At 48.1% G+C, this 11796-nt stretch overlaps 1 protein-coding gene across 1 annotated transcript; it reads right to left on the minus strand.

Moving 5' to 3' along the window:
• Positions 1–6965: 6965 nt before the first annotated feature.
• Positions 6966–11501, minus strand: LOC120928221 (molybdopterin synthase sulfur carrier subunit-like). Its single transcript, XM_040339330.1, has 3 exons — positions 11374–11501; positions 7503–7624; positions 6966–7101 (listed from the first exon to the last, which is right to left on the minus strand). Exons 1-3 carry the CDS (start codon positions 11383–11385, stop codon positions 6975–6977), a joined length of 261 nt encoding a protein of 86 aa, XP_040195264.1. The 5' UTR covers positions 11386–11501; the 3' UTR covers positions 6966–6974.
• Between the last annotated feature and the right edge of the window lie 295 nt (positions 11502–11796).

Below are 11796 nucleotides of genomic sequence, written 5' to 3' on the forward strand. Positions count from 1 at the left end.
CCGGTTCTTCTGCAGATGTCCGGTGCCTTCTTCTTCAGCGCTGGCTGCCTGCTATCTTCGTGTGTTAGCTCAATTTCTAACAGGCAGCCAGCGCGGTCTTCTGTGGCGTCAGGGTCTTCTCTTCCTTTCTTCCGATGTTGCCTCGTCGCATCTTGTCACTGCAATGATGGAAGCGCGCCTTGCATCCCATTTATATAGGCATCACCGTCCCATCATGCTCCGGCAGGTACCCACGTGGTGGGTGCCTACCCACGTGCACCCACCACATGGGTACCTACCGGAGCATGATGGGACGGTGATGCCTATATAAATGGGATGCAAGGCGCGCTTCCATCATTACAGCGACAACAGGCGACGAGGCAACATCGGAAGAAAGGAAGAGAAGACCCTGACGCCACAGAAGACCGCGCTGGCTGCCTGTTAGAAATTGAGCTAACACACAAACATAGCAGGCAGCCAGCACTGAAGAAGAAGGCACCGGACATCTGCAGAAGAACCGGGGTTCGCCGAGTCAACAGCGGAAGAGGGGAGAAGATGGAAGAAGCCCCCCGGAGTCCGGAGAAGCCCCCCCCCGGAGAGCGGAGAAGACCCCCGGAGAGTGGAAGACCCCCGGAGAGCGGAAGAAGAAGCCCCCCCTGGTAATTGAGCTAATAACGAAGACAGGGGGGGCATCCGGAGCAGAATAATAAAATATTTTAAAAAGCCTTGTGTTGTGTGTTTACTAACTAACTTTTTGCCTACAGGTGAATGGATAGGGGTACGATGTACCCCATATCCATTCACTTAGGGTGGGGGGCCGGTATCTGGGGGCCCCCTTATTTGAGGGGACTCCCAGATTCCGATAAGCCCCCGCCCGCAGACCCCGACAACCAATGGCAAGGGTTGTCGGGAAGAGGTCCTGTCCTCATCAACATGGGGACAGGGTGCTCTGGGGTGGGGGGGCCCGTAGTGCGCCCCCCTGCCCCAGAGCACCCAACCCCCCCATGTTGAGGGCATGCGGCCTGGCACGGCTCAGGAGGGGGGGGGCGCTCGCTCGTCCCCACTCCCATTCCTGACCGGCCGGGTAGCGTGCTTTGGATACGGGTCTGGTATGGATTGTAGGGGGACCCCCTACGTCGATTTTTCGGCGTAGGGGGGTCTCCTTACAACCCATACCAGACCTAAGGGCCTGGTATGCTCCTGGGGGGTGAACCCATGCCGGTTTTTTCTTTGAAAATTGGCATGGAGTTCTCCCTCTCAGGAATGCATGCCGAGCGACGCTGTAATTTTTTTTTTTTTCCCCCGACGCAACTTTTTTAAGCCGTCGCGATCCTCAAAACTCGGCGTAACGTAACTTCGCGCATGCGCAGTACGGCCGGCGCGGGAGCGCGCCTCATTTAAATGGGACTCGCCCCATTTGAATAGGAACGCCTTGCGCCGGCGGAATTTTAGTTACACAGCCTGAAATTTCTAGATAAGTGCTTTGTGGATCAGGCACTTAGGTAGAAACTTTAAGGCAGTGTAACTTAAATGGGATTTTTTAAGTTACGCCAGGTTTTTGTGGATCTGGCCCACTCTCTCTACCCCGTTAGAATCGCCCTCTCCATTTGTCCTGTTTAACATTATCATAGGAAGTGAAAGTAAAAGAAAATCCCAATATTGGGCTGACCCCAGAAAAGTAATAAATGGGAACACTATTTCTGGTGACCTGGGGTCCCCAAGGAATTCCCGTACTTTGCAGGGATTTTCTCTCACTTCCTGTTTTGGCTATGGGACAGGAAGTGATGGCAAATATCCCCAATGGGACACAGATGGCACAAAAATAAAATAAAAATAAATCTGACAGGGGTTATAACTATCAAAAAACAAATCCTTGAGTTCTACTATAACCACTTCCCGTCCAGGGTAAATTTTTCACACACATTAAAGCGGAGGTTCACCCAAAAAATAAATTTTTAACATTATATTCAGCCGAGTTGTCCTAATGACAATCGGCTGTTTTTTCTGTTTTTTTTCCCCGTACATACCATATTTTCACCGCCGCTTCCGGGTATGTCTTCTGCAGGACTGGGCGTTCCTATCTGATTGACAGGCTTCCGACCGCATACTACGCGTCACGAGTTGCCGAACGTCGGTGCGCAGGCGCCGTATAGAGCCGCACCGACGTTCGGCTTATTTCGGCAATTATTTTTTGGGTGAACCCCCGCTTTAAGATCAGCATTTTATGCTGGAAAATGACCTAAAACTCCAAACAATTATACATGTTTAGAAAGCAGAGGCCCTGTAGAATAAACATGGTGTAAGTTGCATTTTTTTTATCCAACATGATATTCACACAACTTTAACCACTTCCATACAGGGCACTTATACACCTTCCTGCCCAGACCAATTTTTAACTTTCAGCGCTGTTGCACTTTGAATGACAATTGTGCGGTCATGCTACACTGTACCCAAACTAAATTTTTATCATTTTTTACCCACAAATAGAGCTTTCTTTTGGTGGTATTTGATCACCTCTGGGATATTTATTTTCTGCAAAAAAAAAAAAAAAAATTACCGAAAATTTAGAAAAAAAAATATTATTTTTTGTTTCTGTTATAAAACATTGTAAATAAGTAAGTTTTCTCCTTCACTGATGGACACTGATGGTACTGCACTGACGGGCACTTATAAGGCAGCACTGATGGGCACCGAGGTGGCACTGATGTAGTGGCATTGATGGGCACTAATATGCGGCACTGATGGGCGGCACGGATGGGCACTGATAGGCGGCATGGATGGGCTTGGATAGGTGGCACAGATAGGCGGCACGGATAGGGGGCACAGATGGGCACGGATAGGTAGCACAGATGGGCACTGATAGGCGGCATGGACGGGCACTGATAGGTGGCACGGATGGGCACTATCGTATGTGTTGTACTAATGGATGCCAATCAGTGCCGAACAATGCCTGCCAATCAGTGATGCCCTGTGGGCACTGATTGGCATCCATTGCGGCACTGATTGGCATCCATTTTTTGTGTCCTTTAATCCCTGGTGGTCTAGTGGCCATCCTCGGGGGAGCTGTGCTGATAATCGATCAGCACAAACCCCCCCTGTCACATGAGCAGCCGATCGGCTCTCCTCTACTCGCGTCTGATAGACGCGAGTGGGGAAAAGCCGATTGCCGGCTTTTCCTATTTACATCGTGATCAGCCGTGATTGGACACGGCTGATCACGTGGTAAAGAGTCTCCGTGAGAGACTCTTTACCTTGATCGGTGTTGAGGGGTGTCAGACTGACACCCTGCAACAACGATCGCCGCGATGCGCGCCCCCGGGGGCGCGCATCGGCTCAGAATCCTGAGGACGTCATATGACGTCCAGTCAGGATTCTACAACCACTTTGCCGACGTCAATCTGTCATTGGCGGGCGGCAAGTGGTTAATCAAATGCATATGTTTAGAAACTAATTCATGGTTAACTCTAAACTAATAACCTGTAAAGCTATTTACAGGCAAGCCCAATTTTGAGGCTTGACATTTTTGGTATCTACCAACTTGATTCTACTTGATGCTTTTATATGTCACTGAAAAAATGGGTTTTATATTGCGTTTGAGTTTACTACAAATAATTTTAGTACTCACAAACATACTAGAATGCACATTTTTTGGTGAGATAAAAAAAGATGGGTTTGAATCACGTAGATAGATACCAAACATGTCAAGACTCAAAACTGTGCTTGCCTGACATTACACGCGTTATCAGTTTAGAGTTCGCTACAAATTATTGCTCACTCCGATGTACTCTGTGATACCACACACGCGCAATTGCCGTTTACATACGCGTTAGAGCTGCACGATTATTCGTTAAAAAAAATATATATATATATTGATCACAATTCAACCCCCCTCGCGATCTCAATCCAGCATTTCCACGATTACAGTGCAGAGCAGTAAAAAAAAAAAAAAAAAAAAAGCTGGCAAATGTTTATCAACATTCCTCAGAGGGCTGGGAGATAAAGAGAAACATTGAGGTTTATTTACTATCGCTGGAAAGTGCAATATCAGTCTCACTTCTGCAGAGAAACCAATCAGCTTCTACTTTCTGCTTGTTCAATTAAGCTTTGGCAATAAAACCTGGAAGCTGATTGGTTTCTTTGCAGAAGTGAATCTAATTTTGCACTCTACAGCTTTAGTAAATAAACCCCATTGAAACATTTCCTTCTTTTAGATCAAAAGGGAAGAACTTTGGTCTGTAAATCAGGTCAGTTTAACCACATGAAGACTAATGCCGCATAAACACGACCGTTTTTAATGGTCTATAAAAAAAAAAAAAAATTTCAACCCAATTATTGTTAAGCCGGCCTTGCATACACACGATTGTGAAAAAAAATGCTCAAGCAAAGCGCAGTGACGTACAACACGTACGACGGCACTATAAAGGGGAAGTACTATTCGGATGGCGCCACCCTTTGGGCTGCTTTTGCTGATTTTGTGTTAGTAAAAGTTTGGCAAGAGACGATTCGCGCTTTTCAGTCTTCGTGCTTTTCAGTCTTCGTGCTTTTCAGTCTGTTACAGCGTGACAAATGTGCTATCTCCATTACGAACGGTAGTTTTACCAGAACGAGTGCTCCCGTCTTCATAACTTACTTCTGAGCATGCACGTTTTTTTTCATGACGTTAAAGCCTACACACGACCATTTTTACGACGTTAAAAACGATGCGAAAATTTAGAGCAGGTTCTAAATTTCTAATGGCCATTTTTAACGTCGCTAAAAATGCTCTGGAGCCTGCACACAATAGTTTTTAATGACATAAAAAAAAAATGTAATTTTTAACATCGTGAAAAATGGTTGTGTGTACAAGTTAAAATCAGTAGCCAAGAAAATTACTTAGGACCTCCAAACATTACATGCATTTTTTTAGCAGAGACCCTAAAGAATAAAATGTCAGTTGTTGCAATATTTTATGTCACACTGTAGTGGCACAGCTGTCTTTCAAACGCATTTTTTTTTAGATAAAATACACTTCAATGAATAAAAAAAAAAAAGCGAAACAGTAAAGTTAGACCATTTTTTTGTATAATGTGAAAGATGATGTTACGCAGCGAGAATCGCGATTCTCATTTTAGCCAGAATCGCGCAGCTGTAATATGCATGCAGGCCCTATTTGTGCATATGCATCACATGCATGCACAAGACGGGGTGGGGAAGCTTGCTTTAAACATTATTTTTTAATTATATTTATAACATTTTAGCCCCCTATGTGATAGCATTGAGCAGGTGACAGGTACAGTGGGACCTTGAATTTTGAGTAACGCGGTTAACGAACGTTTTGCAATACCAGCATTTTTTTTTTTTCATATTCTGAGTCGGTTTGTGAGTGTTGTCTTGCAAAACAAGCAGGGCTCAAGCCTCTGTGGTGTGCAGTACCGCATTAGGCCAGATGTGTAGGGGCGCTAGTGACACTCTGAGCTATTCTGAGCCGCTCAGAAATACTCCGTTCCCGAGCCTTTCTGAGTTCATCTGAACGGTCTCCTAGTATTTCCGAGTCTCTCCGGCGCCCCCCACCTCTGGCCACATGTGGTATTGCATGCTGTAGAAGTCAATGTGGAACGAATTATCTTCATTTCCATTGACTTCTATGGGGAAACTCGCTTTGATATGCGAGTGCTTTGGATTACACACATTCTCCTGGAACAGATTATGCTCGTAATCCAAGGTTCCACTGAACTCCTTATGGAAACATCAGGGAGACCCCCAATGTCTCTGCAGCCCTTCACTATAGCTAATCAAATCACAGATTGTACTAAATTAGCCATGAGTAATAAAAGCTAAAGGATGCCAGGTGGTTACAGAGTATATAAAAATTTGAGATCAGCGCTTGGTTGAGAGACGGTTTTGCGATGGTAATTTCTAGCAACCTACTCCTGTAGGTGGTGCTATAAACTCATAGTCAAGAATCAGAAGAACTGTGTCCATCAATGAACATAAGACAAATTTCACTTGGGACTGGGGGGGGGGTGAAAAAAGGCATTGAGGAGGCAGCAGTATCACCCAGTATCACCCATCACAGATCCCTTTCAGGTGGCAGCAAGTTCTACTGGTCACGTAAATGAGGCCTAAGCTTATCTATCTAAAAAGGTTTTGCTCTAAAGACACTTTGTTAACCCTTCAAAGATGCCCTTTCATTTTTTTTAAAAGAGAAGTACAGTTTTTTTCTTTCAAGAATCATACTTGCCTGGGTGGATGCTGCATTTGTTCCCTGCAGGCTCTAAGACTGAGAACCGAGTGATCTAACACCGCTGTCTGCTCTCACCCCCCCCCCCTTTTTTCCCCCTCATGCTCCCTGGACTGGTGGGCTATGGAGGGAGTGGCTGGCTTAGGCTCCTCAGCCCGCTGTCTGCTCTCACCCCCCCCCCTTTCCCCCCCATGCTCACTGGTCAGGCTGGCTTATGCTCTTCAGCCCGCTGTCTGCTGAAATGGGTCACAGGACTGCAGAACGACCTGCACTCCTGTGATCCACAGAAGTACATCCAAACAAGCTTTGGCTATATTTCTCCTTTAAAGCGGACCTCCAGGTACAAATCATTTTAAAACTATATCTCCATAGTCATAAAGAATATAAATCCACTATGTGCACTAAATGCCTTTGCAAACCAGTAATATCATATATAAGTAGCAGTGACATCATCACTGTGCTGTACATAGCCTGTGCTGAGAGCAGAGCTGTGGGAGGGACCCAGGAGTCTCCACCCACCACAGACAGCCTGCAGAAAACTACAGGAGGGGGCGGAGACAAGACCAGTCACCCTGCACAAGGAGAGGGGAGCAGTGACTGGTCTTTATTAAAGGGGGCTTTAACACAAAGGAAAAGAGCAGAAGGTGTGTTATGCAGGATTCTACACAACTCTAGATAAAATATACAAAGGACTTAAATAAGAATGCACTTGGCTCTTGTATCCTGACATTATTTATTTAGCTTTAGTAACACAGACATCACATACCTCAGAGTTCTAGCCACCACTGACAGGAGGAATGACAGCAACTTCGTCGCCAGGGTGCAATCTTATGACCTCATCACCAATAGCAACATATTCCTGACGGACAGCGAGGACCACAAAATCTTGAATAATGCAAAGCCTGTAGAGAAAGATAATTGTTATATTACCTCTGTAGTTTTAATTTTTTGCCTTATAAACAAAAAAAGAGCAACAATTAAAAAAATATATATATTTTTTACTTTCTGCTTGAAATAAATATCCTCAAAAAATGTTTAAAAACATTTAATCAGTTTAGACCGATATATATTCTTCTACATATTTTTGGTAAAAAAATTTACTGTATAAATGCCACTGACAGGGAAGGGGGTTAACACTAGAGGGCCATCAAGGGGTTAAATGTGTTCCCTCATGTGTGTTCTAACTGTGGGGGGGATGGGACTGACTGGTGGAGGAGTTCGATTGTTGTTCATAATCAGTATCAGTGGGAAATGTTCCGTGCCATATCCCAGGTCATGGTGTCACATGTCTGTGGTCTCTTACCTTGGGTGCAATGAAGTGATTTTCTCCCACAGTTGCTTGGATGTTATTTCTTGGGGGACGGTTATGTTTTCAGATCGAACGCCAGCTAGTTCAGAACTTTTTGCAAAGTACAACACGACCACCTGTAGATACAGGGACTTCATTTACACTTTAAACACAACGCAACAATTTTAAATCATTGCAAAAATGAGCTTTAAGGCCCTGTTTTTTACCTCTAAATAAAGCATCCATGGTGGATTGCTTTTCAGAAGGCAGTTGGCAGGCGGTTGGGGAAGAGAAATGTCACCTTTTTACTGTTTTAATGCTAAAAAGCCTGCAACATACCTGCATGGATTGCACCTGGTTGTGGTGTGGCTCCACTGCATTGGGTCTTGTTTGGAGGTAGTACTGCTCCCCACTAAACGGAACATTTTTGATGTACCTGCATGTTCTTCTTTAAGTGGGTGGTTGAGGGGCGGTAAAACGGTGGCTCAATTGCCTGTTTTCACAGCACCTTGTCCACCTGTAAGAGCAAAGCCTTAAAGGAGGATTCCAGTTATCCTTCCTTAATCCTATTAACACAAACTGCTATGGTGGTCAGGAATTTGTGTACACGTTGGAGGTGCCACTGACGTAATAATTAACCCCTTGCCGACTGGCCAGTAGAAATTTACTGCTGGCTCCCCTTGCCTCTCGTGCTGTGGTTGGACAAAGCAAATTCATCAGCAGAATCACAGCCAAAAATTATTCACAGCCTTAGCCTCTGATGGGCTGCCGCAGCCTTTTTACTATTGGTTAAATCTGAGTGATATATCTTTGTCTACAGATTCAACCAATAAAAGGTTGCAGGGTGTTGGCAGCCAATCAGAGATTCTGGCTGTGAATAACGAGAAGGTAGAGCCCTTACTAATCTGTTGCAGTAGAGAGACCAGCTGCCAGTCTATAACCCTGACGTACAGCAATCCAGCAGAGAGACATCCCCATCCAGCGAACAGACAGCCCCGTAACAGCAGAGATGGTCCATGGTCCTCCTTACCACAAACAGACAAACAATTCAGCCTACAGACGGCCCCCATCCAGCCTACAGACAACCCTCATTCAGCCTACAGACGGCCCCCATCCAGCCCTCAAATATCCCCATCCAGCCTACAGACGGCCCCCATATATCCCCATCCAGCCTACAGACGGCCCCCATTCAGCCTACAGACGGCCCCCATCCAGCCTACAGACGGCCCACATCCAGCCTACAGACGGCCCACATCCAGCCTACAGACGGCCCACATCCAGCCTACAGACGGCCCACATCCAGCCCACAAATATCCCCATCCAGCCTACAGACGGCCCCCATCCAGCCCACAAATATCCCCATCCAGCCAACAGACGGCCCCCATCCAGCCCACAAATATCCCCATCCAGCCTACAGACGGCCCCCATCCAGCCTACAGACGGCCCTCATCCAGCCTACAGACGGCCCCCATCCAGCCCTCAAATATCCCCATCCAGCCTACAGACGGCCCCCATATATCCCCATCCAGCCTACAGACGGCCCCCATTCAGCCTACAGACGGCCCCCATCCAGCCTACAGACGGCCCACATCCAGCCTACAGACGGCCCACATCCAGCCTACAGACGGCCCACATCCAGCCTACAGACGGCCCCCATCCAGCCCACAAATATCCCCATCCAGCCTACAGACGGCCCCCATCCAGCCCACAAATATCCCCATCCAGCCAACAGACGGCCCCCATCCAGCCCACAAATATCCCCATCCAGCCTACAGATGGCCCCCATCCAGCCTACAGACGGCCCTCATCCAGCCTACAGACGGCCCTCATCCAGCCTACAGACGGCCCCCATCCAGCCTACAGACGGCCCCCATCCAGCCTACAGACGGCCCCCATCCAGCCCACAAATATCCCCATCCAGCCTACAGACGGCCCCCATATATCCCCATCCAGTCTACAGACGGCCCCCATTCAGCCTACAGACGGCCCCCATTCAGCCTACAGACGGCCCACATCCAGCCTACAGACGGCCCACATCCAGCCCACAAATATCCCCATCCAGCCTACAGACGGCCCCCATCCAGCCCACAAATATCCCCATCCAGCCTACAGGCGGCCCCCATCCAGCCTACAGACGGCCCCCATCCAGCCTACAGACGGCCCCCATCCAGCCTACAGACGGCCCCCATCCAGCCCACAAATATCCCCATCCAGCCTACAGATGGCCCCCATTCAGCCTACAGACGGCCCTCATCCAGCCTACAGACGGCCCTCATCCAGCCTACAGACGGCCCTCATCCAGCCTACAGACGGCCCCCATCCAGCCTACAGACGGCCCCCATCCAGCCTACAGACGGCCCCCATCCAGCCCACAAATATCCCCATCCAGCCTACAGACGGCCCCCATATATCCCCATCCAGTCTACAGACGGCCCCCATTCAGCCTACAGACGGCCCCCATTCAGCCTACAGACGGCCCACATCCAGTCTACAGACGGCCCACATCCAGCCTACAGACGGCCCACATCCAGCCTACAGACGGCCCACATCCAGCCCACAAATATCCCCATCCAGCCTACAGACGGCCCCCATCCAGCCCACAAATATCCCCATCCAGCCTACAGGCGGCCCCCATCCAGCCTACAGACGGCCCCCATCCAGCCTACAGGCGGCCCCCATCCAGCCTACAGACGGCCCCCATCCAGCCTACAGACGGCCCCCATCCAGCCTACAGACGGCCCCCATTCAGCCTACAGACGGCCCCCATTCAGCCTACAGACGGCCCACATCCAGCCTACAGACGGCCCACATCCAGCTGGGAGATGGTCCACAAAATGATCCCCCTTTCTCTTCACTGCCACTGACCAACTATGCTCCGATCCTGGCTCAGTGATGCAAAATGCGGCCCTTCCCTCAGTTTGTCTGAAACGTGCTCCACCACTGGTCACGTGACCCCTGACACCCCACAAAAGAAGGTGTAGCAGAGCGGGTAGCTCATAACTCCAGGGTGGCCGAGCCCTTGTTCACATTGAACGCGGCTTTGAAATCGTGCGACTTCATCTAAAATCGCACAATTTCAAAGCTACATTTGCGACTTCCCGTGTGACTTGAAAGACATCTATGTGGCTTCATGCACAGATGTCTATTAAAGTCGCACACGAAGTTGCCAATAGCAGTACAGGAACTACTTTTGCAAATATGTGTGGCGTCGCACCGATTGGAACGGTGCCATTGCCAGTAATAGGCTGCAACTTGACCTATCAAATCGCATGACAAATCGCTCAAATGTGAACCAGGGCTTAAACTGGGAAGCTGATTGGTTACTATGCACAGCTGCACCAGTTTTAGTAAGTCTCGCCCCGAAATGCCCTTCTGGTTCAGACCGGGGTGGACTCGCTACTTAAAAGCCGCAAATCACTCCGATTTGTACATCCGATTTCACTGCTGCTTGCGTCCGAATATATGCAAGTTACAGTGAAATCGGAAAAGAAGTACTGCAGGGACGTGAGTTGCAGCAATTTGAACGGAAATGAGGTGCGACTTGCCATGCGATTTGGATCTGTCAATTCGCATGGCAAATTGCATAGGTGTGGACCAGGGATAAATTGGGGTTCCAGAAAACAAAGAAATGGCGGATAAGTTAGGGAAGACGAGTCGATGGAAGGATCTTTCTATGCCAGGCGACTTGGGAAAGCTGTAGATGAACCGGTTCTCCCAGATCTGCACTCTGATCTCACCCCAGGACTGTCAGCACAAAACAAACTGTCATTCTCGGTCTCTTCTCCTAATCATTGTATGGGACCCCCTGTGTACACTGCTACTGTTACTACGTACTCCCTACTCCAACACAGAGCAGCACATTGCACTGCCATTCCCCCCACCTTACCTGACAAGTCATGGAGCCACAGGACAGGATCACATGGATCAGGCTGCACACTGACAAGCAGGAAGAGGACTCAGGCTGGAGACTTCACCCGCACATTGTGAGCTGCCTACTGATTGGTGGACCAAGGGAGAGCGAGATGTAATCTGCTCTGTGATTGGTCAGAGGCGCTTCCCACCCACACAGTCAGCTGCGAGCACGTGGTCTGTCATAGTACCCAGAGAGGAATGAATACAAACACTGACTCTGTACATTACATAGAACTCTGTCATGTCCAGCAAAGTTATCTCTTCTCAAGCAGCCAAGGACATCTTTTTCTCAGGATCACAAAGCATAACAACCAGTGAATAACAATCCATCCCTGCACTGAGGTGTACACAGTATATACTTATAATATAGCGATTGCAAGAAAACGTTTTTTCTTGT

The sequence above is a fragment of the Rana temporaria genome, chromosome 1 (assembly GCF_905171775.1).
Source record: "Rana temporaria chromosome 1, aRanTem1.1, whole genome shotgun sequence".
NCBI lineage: Eukaryota > Metazoa > Chordata > Amphibia > Anura > Ranidae > Rana > Rana temporaria.

What these genes read in the sequence shown, in the direction of transcription:
- LOC120928221 (XM_040339330.1), bottom strand. An exon ending in ATCACTTCATTGCACCCAAG is followed by an intron (nt 7,102 to 7,502) that starts GTAAGAGACCAC and finishes CTTTCTCTACAG; the next exon opens with GCTTTGCATTATTCAAGATT.